Source organism: Balaenoptera musculus, chromosome 19 (assembly GCF_009873245.2).
Source record: "Balaenoptera musculus isolate JJ_BM4_2016_0621 chromosome 19, mBalMus1.pri.v3, whole genome shotgun sequence".
In the NCBI taxonomy this organism is placed as follows: Eukaryota; Metazoa; Chordata; class Mammalia; order Artiodactyla; family Balaenopteridae; genus Balaenoptera; species Balaenoptera musculus.
In genome coordinates, this window is record NC_045803.1 from 26,756,102 (window position 1) to 26,773,712 (window position 17,611).

At 48.8% G+C, this 17,611-nt stretch overlaps 2 protein-coding genes across 6 annotated transcripts in view; one reads left to right on the forward strand and one right to left on the reverse strand.

Moving 5' to 3' along the window:
* ADCY7 (adenylate cyclase 7) overlaps positions 1–7,698 on the forward strand; it is a 38,619-nt gene extending 30,921 nt beyond the window's left edge. The window contains 11 exon segments of the mRNA XM_036832577.1: positions 236–320; positions 716–841; positions 1,692–1,790; positions 2,818–3,011; positions 3,927–4,014; positions 4,398–4,553; positions 5,251–5,397; positions 5,984–6,088; positions 6,468–6,582; positions 7,192–7,316; positions 7,518–7,698. Of these exon segments, the coding sequence (XP_036688472.1) occupies positions 236–320; positions 716–841; positions 1,692–1,790; positions 2,818–3,011; positions 3,927–4,014; positions 4,398–4,553; positions 5,251–5,397; positions 5,984–6,088; positions 6,468–6,582; positions 7,192–7,316; positions 7,518–7,664 (1,387 nt within the window). The 3' untranslated portion in view covers positions 7,665–7,698.
* Positions 7,699–8,718: 1,020 nt separating this feature from the next.
* The window catches only part of BRD7 (bromodomain containing 7), a 40,861-nt gene continuing 31,968 nt past the window's right edge, over positions 8,719–17,611 (reverse strand). For 3 of the 5 annotated variants that reach the window (XM_036832582.1, XM_036832583.1, XM_036832578.1), the window contains 6 exons: positions 17,216–17,327; positions 15,220–15,276; positions 12,741–12,855; positions 12,301–12,444; positions 11,944–12,087; positions 11,409–11,632 (listed from right to left, as the gene is read on the reverse strand). In XM_036832582.1, the coding sequence (XP_036688477.1) occupies positions 11,577–11,632; positions 11,944–12,087; positions 12,301–12,444; positions 12,741–12,855; positions 15,220–15,276; positions 17,216–17,327 (628 nt within the window). In that variant the 3' untranslated portion in view covers positions 11,409–11,576. Of the gene's footprint in view, positions 8,803–11,403; positions 11,633–11,943; positions 12,088–12,300; positions 12,445–12,740; positions 12,856–15,219; positions 15,277–17,215; positions 17,328–17,611 lie in introns of those variants that run through there. The other 2 variants (XM_036832579.1, XM_036832581.1) reach the window with 2 other exon arrangements.

Here is a 17,611-nt window from a genome sequence, read left to right on the forward strand (position 1 = left end):
TGGCCCGGAAAGCGGGGCGTGATGTTGATCTTGGTCCTCGTGTCTCGGCCAGGCCTTGTGTGTTGTTCGTGGGGCAGCTGGACCACGGTGTGCAGTGTGCCCCTTCGGCTGAGTGCAGAGTAGCCGTTTGGGAGGGGGAGAAGGTGAACTGAGGCGCTGGGGGGTGGGGAGCATGCCGGTGGCTTGGCCCCGGGCAGAGGGTCCCCCAGAACTTAGGTTTTTCCTTCCTCTCCAGGATGGCGGCTCTGGGTGTGTCCTTTGGGCTGGTGGCCTGCGTGCTCGGGCTGGTACTAGGCTTGTGCTTTGCCCGTGAGCTCTTGGTGAGTGGGGAGGCCCCCGACTGGGCGGCGGGCAGGCCGGGCCCCCCGGGTGTCGGGGCTGTGGTGGTGCGAGCCCCGGCCCCGTGACCCCTGCCGCTCCGGCCTGGAGCACGGTCCGGAGGCTTCTCCCAGGCGTCTCCGTCCTAGGTGCTAGTAGTCCGCAAGCGGCTGTGGCTGTCCCCGGCCCCAAGGGTGGGGCTGTCCCTTCTGTCTGTGCACCACACGTGTCCTGAGCTCTGGGCCGGGCGGGCACAGCACCCCTGACTCCCCAGCGGAGCTCTCAGAAGCTCTCGCTCTGCTGGGCCCTTGGGCTGTGGGCCCCCGGGCCGGGCCTCCTGCGGGCTCTCCGTCCACCTCGGGTGTGGGTGCTGGGTGATGACACTGTGATTCCGCAGAGGTGCTGCCCGGCCCGCGGCGCGCTCCGAGCCATCTCCGAGAGGGTGGAGACGCAGCCCCTGCTGCGGGCGTCCCTGGCCGTCCTGACCATCGGCAGCCTGCTCACCGTCGCCGTCATCAACCTGGTGGGTTCTGCGGCGGGGATGGCAGGCCTGGCAAAGACCCCTCGGGCCGTGCACGCTTCCGGGGAGGAGGGAGCACTCTTTGACCCTGGGGACCTCCGGATTCTAGAATCCTATAATCCTGTTGCCTAAAAGCCCATCTGGTGTGACCCCTGTGGGCGGGCCCTGCGAGGTTCCCGTGGCGGCTCTGAGCTCCTCACCCTGTGTTTGTCACATGAGGACTTGGGGGCCCCCAGAGCGTTCACGTGGCCGACCCCACAGGGCCACCACGGCGTCCTTGACGTCCCAGTCTTTCTTTCCGGCCCCTGAGGAGGTCCTGTCTCAGCCTCTCTGAGACCCAGTCTCCTCACTGGGGATGAGCAGCCCTGGGCACAAGCTGGAGGGGACACCTGGGCCCTGCTTCTCGGGCTGGGCTCGTGTGCTTTGGGCTCAGACAGCACTTGTCCCACGCGGTCCTCCCCCCTCCGACATTTAGAGCCAGAGTCTCTCCCATCTCCGTGTCCCCTGCCCTCGGGACTCTGTGACCACCTCCCTCAGCGTCACCTGGGGAGAAGGGGGCTCACTGAAAACATTGTTCCCAGCTTCTCCCCCCGCCCCGAGTCAGGCGCTGGGGTGGCGTCCCTGTGCCTTCCTTGGACTCCCTCTTCCCGCAGTGAAGCTGCCAGCTGCGGTGGGAAGTCGGGGGCACAGAGGCTTCGGCCAGGCTTAGAGCCGGGCCTGGCAGGAGATGCCCATGGTGCTCTCGGAGGCCCCGGCCCTGCCCTCTGCCCCCTCCAGGTCCCCAGCCCCGCTCAGCCGGGGCAGACCCTGGAGTGCCTGGACCACCCCTCACGGGGACCTGTCTTTTCCGTAGCCGCTGATGCCTTTCCCGGCCCCAGGGCTGCCTGCTGGGAACGAGACGGGCCCGGGGGCTGTGAGCGGCTGGGAGAGGACCCTGTGCAAGCCCCTCCCGGTGAGTGTGTCCCTCGGGGCCCCTTGTGCCCTCACGCGGACTGTCCCTGCACGCTCAGAGCACACTGAGCACCTGAGCCCATGGGCATGGAAGAGCCGAGTCCCCCCTCTCCCAGGCGAGGCGAGAGAGCAGGGCCGGCTGGGGCTAAGGGGTCCCGGTGCTGGCGCCTGGGTCCAAGGCGAGAGGGTGGGAGCGCCCTGCGCTGGTGGTTGTCTCCTGACCACGCTCGTCATGATCTCCACTTCATGGATGGGGAAGCGGGCGCGGGGAGGCCGACGGATTTGCCTCATAGGCGGCGGAGCCAGGACTGGGCCCAGGTGGGCTGACACCAGAAGCTGTGCCTGGAGCGCCCTCCCAGACAGGATGAGGGCTGTGGGACTTGAGGGGGGTGGTGGTGAATTTGAGCTGGTCTCTAAAGGGCAGAAAGGTTATGGGATGGGGGTTGGAAGAGGGAACAGTGAAAAAAAGCCAAGGCAGGTAGTGGGCACAGTAGGTTTCAGGTGGTCGTGTCACGGGGAGGGGGTGGGGGAGGATTGGGAGATGAAGCCAGAGGTGGGTTAGATCCAGCTCCAGTGGAGCACGAGTGCCAGGGTGAAGAGCTTGGTCTTTATTCTGGGGGCAGTAGGGAGCCACAGCGTGCTCTTGAGCAGGAGAGTAACATGGGCAGAGATGCACTTTGGGAGGGACTGGCTCATGGCAGAACTCAGATCACTGCCTGGACCTTGTCACAGCCTCCCCAGCACGTGCATTTTTATTTACTGTGTTTCTTTTTCCTTTAAATGAGTTCACTTGCCATAAGTGGAAGTAAAAATATAGTGAAAACAACACAATATAGAAAGTTTTAGATTCCGTTGCCTGCTCTTTGTTAAGGGAGGTCAGTGAGGCAAGAGAGTGGTGCTGAAGACACACTGGCTCTTCACGGATTCCTCTGTGGCTAAAGGTGTCCCTCCCTTGGGTGACCTCTGATCCGGGAGGTGCCTCTTGGTGACGGGAGATGGTGGGGTGACTGACATCCCCGTCTCCCCAGTATTACACCTGCAGCTGCATCCTGGCCTTCATCGCCTGCTCTGTCTTCCTGCGGATGAGCCTGGAGCTGAAGGTCGTGCTGTTGACAGTGGCCTTGGTGGCCTACCTGGTGCTCTTCAACATCTCCCCGTGCTGGCAGTGGGACTGCTGTGGCCACAGCCTGGGCAACCTCACCAAGACCAATGGCACCCTCAGGTGGGGCCCAGATCCCACACTGCCGGGACCCCTGCCCACTGCCTTTCTCGACTGTGGCCCATTGTAGCACTTTTTGTTTTGTCTCAGTGTCATTTCAAACTAAGGTGCTTTTGCATTCACAGTCCCCTCTGGACTGGACACCGTGTGGGCTGGACCGGCAGGTGGCATGGTTTCCGCTTTACAGAAGGGGAAGTGATGGGCTCAGGCCCTGGGTCTGCAGCACTCAGAGCTGAGTGTGACTCATTTGCAGGGGGTGTCCCCGGTCCCAGGAGGCCACCTGGGTGATCCTGTCTCTAGGCCAGTCTGGGGTGGGGAGGCAGAGGCTTCAGCTCTAGCCCAGTCCCCTGCTTTGAGCCACGTCCTGGGTCTCCAGAGCCCTGGAGAGAGCAGTTGGCTCTGGTCTATTCCCAGACTGATGCGAGGGGCTGGCGCGTGCGTAGTTCTGGGGGCTCTGGGCCTCAAGTGGATCGAGGAGCGGGGGCCTGGCCCCCCTTGAACTAAAAGGCAGGAACCTGGGGCCCCAGAACCAGGTCTGCTCCTGTGGATCTCGCTTGCACCTGCACATTCCTTCTGCCGACCTGCAAGCCCCGCTCACCTCAAGGAGCTCTGGCTGCCTTTGGCTGCTCCCCTGCCTGCCTAGAGTGCTTTCGTTCAGACTTCGCCATGAATATTCCTTGAGACCCAGGTGTGAGCTCAGATGTCACCTCCCTGTCAACTGTACGTCCCTCTTTTCTTTACAACCTGAAGCGTCCTGTTTGCCAACCACAAGAACGTGAGCTCCGAGGGCAACTATCTCCCATCTTGCTTACTTTCCTGTGGGCTGGCCCTGCATCTGGGCCTCATGCCATCCCCTGAATTCAGGGGGCTTTGGGCAGAAGTGGAGATGACGCCTGCCTTTCCCCTTCATATCCGCAGCTCCCCGTCCTGTTCATGGGATCTGAAGACAATGATCAATTTCTACTTGGTCCTGTTTTACACCACCCTCATCATGCTCTCCAGACAGGTACGGCCCAGGAGGCGCCCACCGCGTCCCTAGCTCAGCGTGGCTGCTTGTACCTCTTTCTGGAGAGGCTGGGGGTGGGGCTGGGGCTGCCTCAGATTTGGAGCAGCACACAGGACTGCAGTCTTTCGGGGAGCTCTGGTCCCTGGGTCAGGGTCCTGAGTAAGTGTCCTTACCTCCCATCAGGACACGAGTGACATTTAATCCTGTGGGTCACTTGAGAATTAGGAGTCGTGGCTGACTGGGGAGTGGCTGTTGAGTTGGAGACATCTGCCAGGGGTACAGGGTGGAGTGCTGATGGGCTGGCTCCCTAGCCCCCAGGGTTACGAGTGTGCTCTGCCCTCGCTCGCTGCTGCCAGGACACCGATGTTCCCTTCTGTCTGCAGATTGACTATTACTGCCGCTTGGATTGTCTGTGGAAGAAGAAGTTCAAGAAGGAACACGAGGAGTTTGAAACCATGGAAAATGTGAACCGCCTTCTTCTAGAGAATGTCCTGCCAGCCCACGTGGCCGCCCACTTCATTGGTGACAAGTTAAATGAGGTGTGGGTGAGAAGGGGCTCAGTCACTAGGACAGGGAGACTGAAGGTACAGATGCAGTCTTGTGGAGGGACGCGCTATAGCTACAAGGTGCTTTCTGCACTTGGTTTCCGTGGCTCTTGGCCTCACTGATGCGCCCAGGAGACAATGTGTGGTGTTAGCTGCAAGAACACAGGCTTTGGATCAGAGACCAGGGTTCAGGGGTGATTGTGGACAAGATATCTCACTGCCCTGGGCCTTGATTTTCACATCTATAAAATGGGGCTGATAGTACTTGGCTGGCAGGATTGTTGCAAGGATCAAATATCCAGGTATTTGCCGTCTGGACCATCTGTTGATGAAAACATGCGTTTTTACCAATTCTATGTAGCAGAGAGTTTTATATCTATGGAAACTCAGGCCCAGTGAGCATAGAACCCAGGCCTCCTGATTGTTACCTTCTGCTACCCAGGGGTTCTCAAACCCAGCTGTACAGACCCAGGGTACTTAAAGGAGCCCAAAACCAACCTGAGTCTGACCCTCCCCAACAGATCGATTCGGAATCTCCTGTTTTGTAACGGCCCCCACTCGAGTCCCACGTACAGCCAGCATCTGCTCCTGGAGCGCGAGTCGTCGCCTCCCCAGTCTGCTTCCCCCCGCCCCGCGCCCCCCACGAGGTCTGGTGGCCACAGGGTCATGTTTCTTCCCACCCCCAATCCAGGACTGGTACCATCAGTCCTATGACTGCGTGTGTGTCATGTTTGCATCCGTGCCGGACTTCAAAGTATTCTACACGGAGTGCGACGTCAACAAGGAAGGGCTGGAGTGCCTGCGCCTGTTGAACGAGATCATAGCTGACTTTGACGAGGTAAGGCCTCCACACAGCCTGGAGAGGGCAGGGTGGGCCCGGGGGCACCCTGCGCCCACTGAACACGTGTGCTGCGGCGCCCCTGGGGAGAACACATGGTACACAAATTATAAAAAGTACCTATGCGTTTGCTGTTTTGTTTTTTCACTATGTAATTTATCTTCTCTGTGAGGGGCAGCTTGCTTAGATTTAGGTCGTAGAATAGTTTGATTTCCTGCTAAGCCCCTGCTAGCAACCTGTTTCAAAGGAAGTCACTCAGTTTGGGCTTAACTCTTAGCTGCAAATATTCGACATTCCTGTGTAGATACTGTTGGGCGGGGTGTTTGCTCCTTAGCAGGAATGAGACCAGATGAGAATGGAAGAGACAGGGAATGTCAGGGAACAGAGACGAGAGGGAGCAGCAGGGAGAGAACCCAGAGGCTGTGTCCCCACCTGTACGGAGGTGTGAACTCAGGTGGGAAGGGCCCCGCATGAGAAGTGTTTGCATTGGGAGTGGTGGTGGGAGGGAGTCCTACACCCTTCTCAGAATCTGGGACAGGCCTGGGCTGCAGCTGTGTTGTATGGCCTGCTTCCTTTCGTCTTACAGCTGCTGTTAAAGCCCAAGTTCAGCGGTGTGGAGAAGATCAAGACCATCGGCAGCACGTACATGGCAGCTGCAGGGCTCAGCATCCCCTCGGGGCACGAGAACCAGGTACCCAGGCAATCGGGTGGTCTCATGTCCCAGCCCCAGACCAACACTGTACTTAGAGGGGGCACCTGTCCGTACCCCCTCCTATGAGGGAAGGGCAGAGGAGCTCACGGCTCAGCCTGAGGGAGCGTTTTGGTGGAGGGGTTGGGGCAGGCGGCCCCTCACCAGGAGGGGAGCTTAGGTGGGGGAGCAGGTCCTAGACCCTCTGTGGAGGAGCCTCGGTACACCTCTGCCCATCAGCGGCCCCCTGGGGGTTTCGTGCCCAGGCCGGCACACAGCGCTCACCAGGTCAGGGTGCTCTGGCGCGTCCGTCTGACAGCCGGCGGAGGCAGGAGGACGGGGTGCGAGTGGCCCTGGCCCCATGGAGTGCTCTGTCCGGCAGGACCTCGAGCGGCAGCACGCCCACATCGGCATCATGGTGGAGTTCAGCACCGCCCTGATGAGCAAGCTGGATGGCATCAACCGGCACTCCTTCAACTCCTTCCGCCTCCGAGTTGGTGAGGCCCTGGGAAGGCGGGCTGGGCCTGAGCTCTGGGTGGGACCGTGCAGCTCCCGCCTCCTGGCAAGCCCACTCTCAGTCCGGTGTATGTTGCCATCTGCTATGAAAAGTTTTAGAAATCCCTTTCTGATCTGAAAACCCCAGTGACTGGGTAATAAGAATTCTCTGCATACTATTTATGAAGTTACCTTGGCAAGTTTTAAGTAAATAGGAATATATCACTGCGGGGAATGGAAAGCCCAAATCCCTGGCTGTAAAGAGGTGACCTTAAATACATTGAGAACAAAGCAAAATCATTAACCTAAGTAGTCACTGTTAGCTAACAGGGTCAGTGCTCAAAACCCATTTACTGTTCAAGAGGAGATGAGTAGATACAGGAAGTGTTCACAGTGGACGCAGGTTTCACATCCAGCACAGCCTGAAAACTGCCGAGGGAGCGCTCTCCTTCCATCCCAAGTACCGCCTCCTGTCAGACTCAGGAAGCACCCTTCCAACCTTCATTTTAGTTGTTTTGTCAACGCTTTCTGTGGTTGCCGGGTGGATTCTGTGGCCTTATAAGCCTGAGGCTTTGCCTCTATGATCTGCTAACTGCAAACATGTTCTTTAGGCATAAACCATGGGCCCGTGATTGCTGGAGTGATTGGGGCACGAAAACCTCAGTACGACATCTGGGGAAACACGGTCAATGTTGCCAGTCGAATGGAGAGCACCGGAGAACTTGGGAAAATCCAGGTAAAAGCTCACCTGGGGAAACCTGTGCCCAAGGGGGAGAGAACTTCCCAGAGGTGAGGGAGCCCGGGCACATCAGTCAGCTGTGGGATTCTAGCCACAATTCTTGAGGGAAACCAGACCCTGTCGGCCGATTTCTCTTCATCCCTCCCACAGCAGATTTTCTTTCTGCTTCTGAAGACTTAGGTTTCTTTTCCTTTTCAGGTTACTGAAGAGACATGTACCATCCTCCAGGGACTAGGTTATTCTTGTGAATGCCGTGGACTGATTAACGTCAAAGGCAAAGGCGAACTGCGGACTTACTTTGTCTGTACGGATACTGCCAAGTTTCAAGGGTTGGGGCTGAACTGAGAGTTTTAGGTAGGTGCAGAACATGCTGGAAGCCGATTTCCTTCCCTGAAGCAAGCCAGGGGGAAGGCTCAGCCCCACGTCAGTCACAAAGGCAGTCCAAGGGTTTGGCCATTACCACCCCTAGCAGGTGGTTGTGCATGGCTTCCTTGAACTGGCACTAGAGGATTTCTCAGCTTGAGGCGACCACCAAGCCTTACACACAGGCAGCCAGAACCTCTGTGCTGTCGGAGTCTGCAACTCGGCCTCTGGCACAGCAGAGAATGGCTCATTTGTGAGTTTTAGACCCTCATTTCCCCAGGTGCTGTGGAGGAGACCTCAGAGCATGACCTGGAGAACCCCGCCCACCCCTACTCCCCCTTGGCCTGTGAGCTGCACAGGCGAGACTCCTTTTTCTTTTCTTGTCCAGGATGGGTGGAGACTCCTTTCTCCCCAGCAGAACAGCTACAAGAGTCCACGTTTCTCATACAGGCATTCTGGTCAAGAGTTGAAAGGGTGTTTGTTTGTTTTAAGTCTATAAATGGTTTCAAACAATAGGGAGAAAACCCCCCAGTGGACACTTCTTACTTCTTGTCATCTTTGGCATGTGTCTGTTGTAAATGGATACATTGTTAATGGAGGTATTTATTATCCTTTAAATGACTTCTGAGATGCTAGACAAATTATCTTCTCTGCAGTGTAGTCTCTGCCTTTGTGACCACTGACACATACGTGGGACCACGGTCCAGTGTGAGCATATGGGATCAGCTCAGCTGTGGATGGAGCCCAGAGGAATGTGGCTCACAGCAGGCAGGCAAGGAGTGTCACAGCCTTGGCTTTGAATCAAACAACTTTGAAGCCAGAATTTTGAGATTAGGTTTAATGAGAAAAGCCTAGAAAATAAGGTATAAGCTCTTAGCCCTTCCTTGACTCCTCACGCATTTTTGAGCACCCGCTGCAACCTCCAACTCTTAGCTTTATACTGGAAAGGAATGGAGTCCGTGTGGAGAGAAGCCTGTAGTTCTTTCCTTTCCTTCAGTCCTCATAGCTAGCTTTGCAGAGCTTCAACACTAAGAGGATCTACTCAGCATCAGCACGTGTAGAGATTCCTGTATCTGGGAAGCCAGCCCTCTCACAGGTGCTCGGATGTTCTTGTTCTGAACCGAATGAATCAAGGCAAGTGAAAAAGCCAGGTCTGTGAGGTGGTGTCTTACAGCACTTTAGCGCCAAAAGAATGGAAAGAAGTCTACCTATGTTGTTTCAAGGTGAGAAATAACCGAACTGCCCATTCCTTTTTCTGAACTGACTTCATTACCTCATAACCACAGTATCCCCGGGGTTTCTAATAAATACAGCTGAATTTCACTATATAGCAGGAATTCTTAGCCAGAAGTCATCCCTGAACTCCCCTGAAATTACACAGAAAATCTTGCATACGTGAGGCTTCAAAAGATCACACAACGTTGCAGACAGGTGACTAAGCAGCCAGGTCTGCCTGGGACGGAGGGCTGTGGGGTGAGCTGGCACCCCAGCCACGGGCTGGGAGGGACTGGAGCCGAAGCTGCTGCCTGCTGGTGCTGTGTCTTGTTGGGGGCTGGCTGGGCTCTTGGCAGAGCTGATGCTCTGCATGAAACTGGAATAGGTAGGAATAAATCACAAGAACTTGCTGGCCTAAAGGAATTTCATTGTGAAAACGCTGGTAAGGGAAATAAGCCGTACTTAAATTGCCTTTTTTACACACCAATTCTTCATCTAAGTACTATGCTGAAATCTGTACCCTTAAAATCAGGAGTGACCAGGGCTGCTCAACAGGGCTCTCCTGGGAAGTCGGGAAGGTTCTGTCACTGATATGGTGTAGACACACATCAGTGTGCTGGGCCTCTCTGAGGTGGACATACTTCTGCTCTTGCAATATGCAAATTACTTTTTTCCTCCAGCAAAGAAATCCCAGTTGGGAGTTTTAAAAAATAATTGGTTACCATTCATGTATTTTTCTTTCACTGTGCTCAGATGATAAGAATATTAAGTTTTGAGTTTTTGATGATCAGATCATAGTGTATAACTAACTGACCATAAAAATCACTTATTTTTCATAAATTTGTTTTCCAATTACCAAGTCATTTCTTCACAGGTGTCATTTTGCTTTATGACAAGTATCTTTCCTAACACTGACCTTCTCTATGGGTCAGGGACCTGCTTCAAATTTCTACTGAGGTGGCCTCACTGATGCTAGTGAAAATCACACCTGAAGTTGTCTGGTTTACTTATTAAGAAAATTTCCTGACAAGATCATTAACCACTGTATACATTGTGTATATGTACAGAAATATGCTTTGAGAAAGTACATGCAAATGACTAGGGGTTATTCTGTATACTGAATATTTATAGACCTGTAACATTTGTTTCAAAATGTTATAATTTCATTTTTATAAAGCAACGGTGTTTCTCCTTTGTTTGGCTTTTCATAGATTAAATTAGCAATTTGGAAAACCTGATGTCTTAAGGTGTTTTGAATTTAAATGTTTTCTTGGTCTTCGGGAACTTACCTTATTAGCTAAGTAGATCTAAAGTTTGAGTCGGTTACTGCCTGAATTATATTTGAGAGACAAACTCTAAAAAGACTTGATAAATACATATTTGAACTGATTCTTTAATTCTCTTGGCATATGATTTCAAGTATGTTTTTGAAAGATTAGGTCATCTTAACTCTCTTGAGAGACTGAATTTTCCTTCACCCTACTTGTTAAGTGTTAGTTTTCAAAGTCAAGAAACTAATAAAGTAGCTTCCTGCCTGGGTGTTTTACAGAAGGGCTCCATGCAGTCTGAGTAGGGGTCTTAAGCTTAATTTGTTCACTGAACTAGGCTACAGTCTAGTGCCCTGGTTATAGAAGAGGACCACCATCATCGTCTCCTACTTAAGTAATTAGACTGCTTGGGCACTTGACCTTTGCATTTCAGGTAAAAGTAAATGAGTATTAGTTTAGGGGTCACGACAGAGGCAGAGGTGACCTGTGAGAAACAGTAAATAGAAACGTAAACTTTCCTTTAAGCTTGCTGATTTCCTTATGTATTCATGGATGATTTAGTTTGTTATCTTATTTGGCTTATCCTTTTACCGTAGTTCCAAATAACCCTCTGACAAATGGCAAAAACAAACCAAAAAGGAACACTAGACAAGTTAGTGCTATGAAGCTCCTGATATGTTTTGTTTTGTTTTTGTGGTGGTGGGAAGCCCCTAATCCTTCTACATAAGGACATCATTCCCAACAGGTATATAGGGGACACACTAGTAAATTCTAAAGGTATTTTAAGTGTATTTGTTTTCATGGTGTAACAATGGAAAATCTCACTGGATGGGGATTTTAAAGAAGAGTTTCTCAGTCATGGTGCTGCCTGTTAAACATAAGGAAGCAGCACTATCACTGCTCTGAGAGAACTCTGCCCAGGTCTACTCGTACCCAGTTTCTGCTCAGTATGGCAACAGGTCAAAATCATTCATTCCTCACAAGGCCACTTTTTAAATAAATCATCAAGGTGAAATCTGGTAAGTCAGGAACCATTTGGTTATAATTTCCTTAATGAGAAGTACGGCAGATGTGGAAAACTGAGGGATTTCAGTTATTTGGGGAACTTCTTTTAATGGATGGCCATAAAAAGGCTGTTTTATTTTCTGAGCTTTTCTCTATCATTTCCTCCTCAGATTTAGCCCCAGGGAAAGGTGAAGGGGTAACTTAGCTGATACGCACACTACAGCTCACAGTCCCAGGTTCAGCTTTATTACCTAACACAAGTCCAATCTCTGGAACATTAAAATTAATTGTTCCAAAGTTTAATTAAAAACACAATTTACAAATATTTAATATCTTCTGAAAAAGCATTTCCAAGTTAAGAATGAAAAAAATATATACATAATATATAATCAAATACCAGTTAGCTTCAAATCCCATCAGGTCCACACTCAGTAACATCAGTCTTTTTAGGTTCTTCAAAATCTGGAAGAAAAAAACCCCCTTCATTCAGTACTTTTTTCCTTTTAATTAAAAAAGGTATGTGAAGGTAAAAAGAGTAACTGTTGACAGCCCTTCTTTACTATGTTCAAGGTTAAAGACTAGGTGCATCACTGTGGCTTTTTTTGGCAAATGTGTGAAATCTTTATTCCTTAGACAAGATGGAAAGAAAACTAAATAGTTTATATGTTAACAGCAGAGACAAAACCTTTCAGATGTTACTTGGAGGGGGAAGACCAATGTTTACTTTTACTCACACTTAGCCCTCCACTCTACCGGAGACACAGGGCACGTACCTTCTGTTAAATCTACAAAGTTGTTTTCAACCACCGGGGAGGGGATGGAAATCCCCATTGCTTTTCGGACTCCATACATGCTTACAATATCACCTGGAGTTACTTGCTGTGCAAGTTCTTTAAGGTTATTGGTCACTTGTTCAGCTGGAAAGAAAAATCAACATAAAGACAGTTCAAGGTACTGAAATGTGGTTCCTTTAGATAACTTAAAAAAACAAAACAAAAGCCCAATAAATATATAAGTGGAAAAAAATAAACTGTCCATGGTATTCACTTCAGTGTTACTTTATTGTGGTATCACTACTCAGAAATTTTCCCTTTAAGCACCCTTATTCTCCTACCAGAGGTACAACATACCAAGATGCATTTCTCTGTATGAGGGACCCAAGAGACAGATCATGTTGGGAGGGGGTCTGGTGCTCAAACGCTCATTCTGGGCTTCCTGGAGCTCTCTGAGCAGTTTGGTGGTCTCATCAAGTTTCCTCTGGAACACTTCAGCTTCTGTGTGGTAAGAAAAATAACTTACTAAGGACAACATGGACATACTTGTACGTGATCTTGTGCAATAAATTGAGTACTATGTTCTGGGGTTTTGCTATTTATTGGTTAGTCTTCTCAAAGGAGTAATCCCCCTCAAATGAAATCAACACCACAGACACGCTTTACTATTCCACTGAAGCATGGCCAGTCAAGATGTTCCTGTAGTGAATGGCTATGTTAATCTGTGCTACTGTGACATTAAATCTTGACTGCCTGTGTTGTGAAGTATTTCCTTCAAACCCTCTGGAGACACTTACCTTCCGAGTCAAAAACTTCAACTGGAGCTCCAAAGTTTGTTACTGCTTTCAGTGCTGTAAGCCTGTCTTGATTATTGGAGTCTAAATGCCCTGTTGGTTCGATTTCTGTAATCTGCTTTAAAAAAAAAAGTTAATTGAGCTTGCTAAGCCCTGACAGTGCTAGAATGAGAAATTAAGAAGATGGCTTGTGTTTATAAGCCAAGCTATTTCACCTATTTAGAGTTATAATTCTGATGCCTATAAAAACCTTTAAAATGCCATTCCCAAATCCTGGCAAAAGTGTCCATAAATCACACTTCTCGGTAATGGAATGGTGTGTCTTACACAATCTGCATCAGTTGTTTCATCACCACTCTAAAGATAAAAGCCTCGTTACTGCCGACTCTGTGAAGCGCTTTTGGTGACTGTGACAAGGCTGCAGTTTGTGAGGTTCACAGGCAGTGTTTCAGTCCATACACTTGCACTCCCCTGTGGTAGATCTTGAACATAATAAGATACTTCCTGGGGCTTCCCTGGCGGCGCAGTGGTTGAGAATCTGCCTGCCAATGCAGGGGACACGGGTTCGAGCCCTGGTCTGGGAAGATCCCACGTGCCGCGGAGCAACTAGGCCCGTGAGCCACAATTACTGAGCCTGCGTGTCTGGAGCCTGTGCTCCGCAGCAAGAGAGGCCGCGATAGTGAAGAGGCCCACGCACCGCGATGAAGAGTGGCCCCCACTTGCCGCAGTTGGAGAAAGCCCTCACACAGAAACGAAGACCCAACACAGCCATAAATAAGATAAATAATATTTAAAAAAAAAGATACTTCCTGGGTCTCCTCCAGGCCCCAAAGCCAGGCTGTAGTATTGCATGGGAGAAGCAAAATCCTAAAAAGGGTGGAGTTTTATTTTTGGAATCACAAGACTTGGAGTTTCCATAACCCCAACACTGCTTTTTAGGAACAGATCAATCCTGACAATGAGTAAACAAAAGTTAATGGTTCCTTTTATACTTTGGTATTGCACTCCGAGCTTGGACAGTCTGAACATCCTATTTCTCTACCGACATACGGGCTAAAAGTGTGTGGTGGAGAAAACCGTATCAGTACATACTGATACTTATGGTTTGCCATTTCGGCTGGGCCCTTACAACTCTATTCAGTAAACTTCTTACCCAGCTTTCTTTCCCATTCTGAAGTTTTCTTTCATTCTTGCCGGCTCACCAAGTACATGACCTTGCTTGGCTCCTCTTTCTTGGAAAATGACATGATTTTGTCAGTACCATCTACATTTGCATCTGTCTTTACTTGATCTCACATCTTCAAGTTTTCTTTCCCTTCAAAGAGCTTACGTCTCTCTGATCTTCAATGTCCCAGTTTTCCTCCAGTCATTTAACTCACGGTACCTTTATCTTGTCCCCACCATTTTACTGAAATTACTCTGATTAAGGTTACAAATGACACCTGCTGGTCTCCTCTTACTGGGCTTCTGTGCAGCATCTGACACTGCTGGACTCTTTCCTGCATCAGTCTTCCGTGGTTTTCCCACCTTAACTACTGGTCTCTCCAAGGTTCTGTTCTTTGGCCTTTTCCCAGCCTACGTGTCCTGCCTGGACAATCTCAGTCACTTAATACCTACAATAATTCTACCTTGACACCAATGACTTCCAGATCCACACCTCCACTGATGTCTCAAATCACACTCACCAGCCCTGAAACCGAGTGAAATTTCTTTCCCTGCCAAAGCTGTGCTCCTTTTCCTGTATGTCCAATATGAGCTAACAATACTAATATCTACCTTGTGCAGGTCCTGTCAATTTTATTTCTACTGTATTTCTCTTTATTGTACATCTTCACTCTCTTCCACAGTATTGTTATCTAAGCAAAAAATTAACTAGCATAAGTCCTATAGCTTTTCACTGGTCCCCTCCCTCCAGCCCCTCTCTCACCTCCACATTTGATCACAGCAGTCTAACTTCTAAAATAAAATCTCAACTTCTTAAGCACTGCATATATGACTCATCATTTGGTCCTCAATACCTTTCCTCCTCTCTCCAGGTACCCTGTGGTCACTCACTTTCTGGGTGCTCTGCACATGTGCCTTGCCTGCTCAGATCTATTCAGGTCATTACACATGAAGTTCTACCCACTTCACAAACCTGGGCCTGTGCTGGGGGAACCCTGTTCATCCTTCTAGGCCCAGTTCATCCGGAAGTCCCTCTGTGAGGATCTCCTCAGCTGTCCAAAGCAGCTGGTTTCCCCAACCTGCGTTCCCACAACATGTACATTTACTCTGTACGGTAATTGGCTTTGGCTCCCTTGTTTACGTGTGTGCTTATCTACTGCACTCGCTGCTACTACATTCCCCACAGGCAAAGAAAGTTCTTTGATCTCAGGAGACACTCAATAAATATTTTTCTTTTAAAATAAAAGCTTTATCATTTAGGCTTTTTAGCTTATTCGCCATTTAAATATTTCTTATAAAGAGTAAAAAATATAATCACCTCCATTTCTTTTGCTGTGTCAAGTGTCCTAGTTTGGCCTTCATCTTCAGGAGATGACTGTAAGGATAAAGAGAAACACTTTATTAAAAGATATATAAAAAGGCTAATATCAAGGAAAATAGAAAAACATCAAGAGTTTCACGGCAAGATAAAAGGAATAAGAATATGGATTATCAAAATATAATTTTTTAAACCAAAAATGAATTAGATATAATTATTAGCATTTTGAGAGTATTTTGTGAGTCCAGAGTACATATTACTGGTGACTTCAAGACTGATAGTTCTATGACCAATCAAGAAGCAACACACATGTTTAAGAAGGTACTTGGTAATAGCATACAAGGACCTAAATAAATGGAGTCTTATTTTTAGCAATAGGTGGTTGAAATCTCTGACAAAGAGAAGATAGGAGTACTCCAGGGTGTATTCTGCATGAAAAGAGGCAATACTTGCAGACAGCAGAGAATGTAAAATATTCAAATGCTATAGAGAATGTGAAAACTTCCCATAATCCTAGTCTTCAGAGATACTGTGTATATAAACAATACATGTATCATGCACAAAAATCAATCATGATCTGTTATCTTTTTTTTTTTTAATTGTATCTCATTTTTTTTTTTTTTTAAACTTTTTGGGTTTATTTATTATTTATTTATTTATTTATTTATGGCTGTGTTGGGTCTTCGTTTCTGTGCGAGGGCTTTCTCTAGTTGCGGCAAGTGGGGGCCACTCTTCATCGTGGTGTGCGGGCCTCTCATTATCGTGGCCTCTCTTATTGCGGAGCACAGGCTCCAGACGCGCAGGCTCAGCAATTGCGGCTCACGGGCCTAGTTGCTCCGCGGCATGTGGGATCTTCCCAGACCAGGGCTCGAATCTGTGTCCCCTGCACTGGCAGGCAGACTCTCAACCACTGTGCCACCAGGGAAGCCCTGTTATCTTTTCTTGAAAGGTTATACTGTGATTTATTTAGCTGATTCCCAATTTTAAAAAATTATAAACACTGTATTGCTTATATGTAACCTCTATCTTAATTTTCTAGTATAAATTCTAAGAGGAACTGCTGGATCAAAGGGCAAAGGAACTTTAAATTTGAAATATATTGCCATATCAACAAAATGAAAGATATGCAATTTTAGTTCAAGACTTTTAATTAATTCAGGTTAATTGCTGGGAAGGGTATAGTAAAAATATTTTTGAATTGATGTAAAGCTGAATGTTTTTTAGGTTATGTGAAGAAAGCAGTTTATGTGCTAAGATATAAGACTCTACAGCAATTCTCACTGAACTTCAGGCGCTGACTCAGCTTTGCTGACAGGTCACCCAAGGACCAGCAGCCACAGGTACAGCGAGGGCAGAGGACAAGGCAACTACAGTCACAGCCACCAGGAAGAGTTATGACCCCCAGGAGATACAGGGTTCCTCTAACTATGGTGACAAGGACATTCTGGAGACCAACTCTCCTCTACACTGAAGGAACACTTTCTGGTTTTAATCTTTGAGCCAAGTCTCTGAATTATCCCAGATTATGAACTATGTCCAACTGAACTGGAGCTAGTTTACAAGTGTTAATAAAATACAGCAATGAGGAAGCTTTTTACTTTTTTACTTGAGGCTCCACCACTATATTATTACTACGTAATAAGGAAAAGGACATTCCCTATCATTTTAGTCAACTTAATGTCAAACCAGTGAGCAAGACTTCCTTTTTTTGTTAGGGTACATAACACGAGCTGACTTCTGAGTTATAACCCCCATTTTGATTCCTACATTTCCAAGATGAGGAGATAATGACAATCACTGGCCCTCACAGATCCTGGTAGCCGAGTTACTCGTTTCCGTTCATTGTCCTCCACCCATGGCCTCCACCCGGGCTGGGCTGTCTTTTCAGTGCAATGGAGTTCAGCTGTCACACTGGTTAATCCCATGGTTTCATAACACTGATGACTAACACCTGAGGGCCAATGATAACTCACTGTTTCTTTAGCAGCATTCTTACCATCTCCGCCTCCTGCAGGGTTCTAGAATGTCCTCCTTTTGTTAAAACATCCAGTAAACTATCTGCCATAACATATGGATAATCTTGGCATGTGGCCAAAAACTCATGGATGCTGAAAGAGAGTGTGTTGGGAAAGTCATTTTCATACAAATCATCTCCACTGGCGTAATCTTCCTATCACAGCCAACTATTTCGTTAGATGCCTTTAATTTATACCCCATGATGTGAAACTTTCCATCTAGACACAACACTGTATTTACATATTTACCAGTGATCAAGTTATCATCACAAGAGAATTAAACAATACCAAGAACACGATGAAAAGGAAATGCTCCTGGGGAAACTTCAAAGAAGAACAAGACCTCAGTGATGGAGGGGATCAGGGCTCAGTCTGTG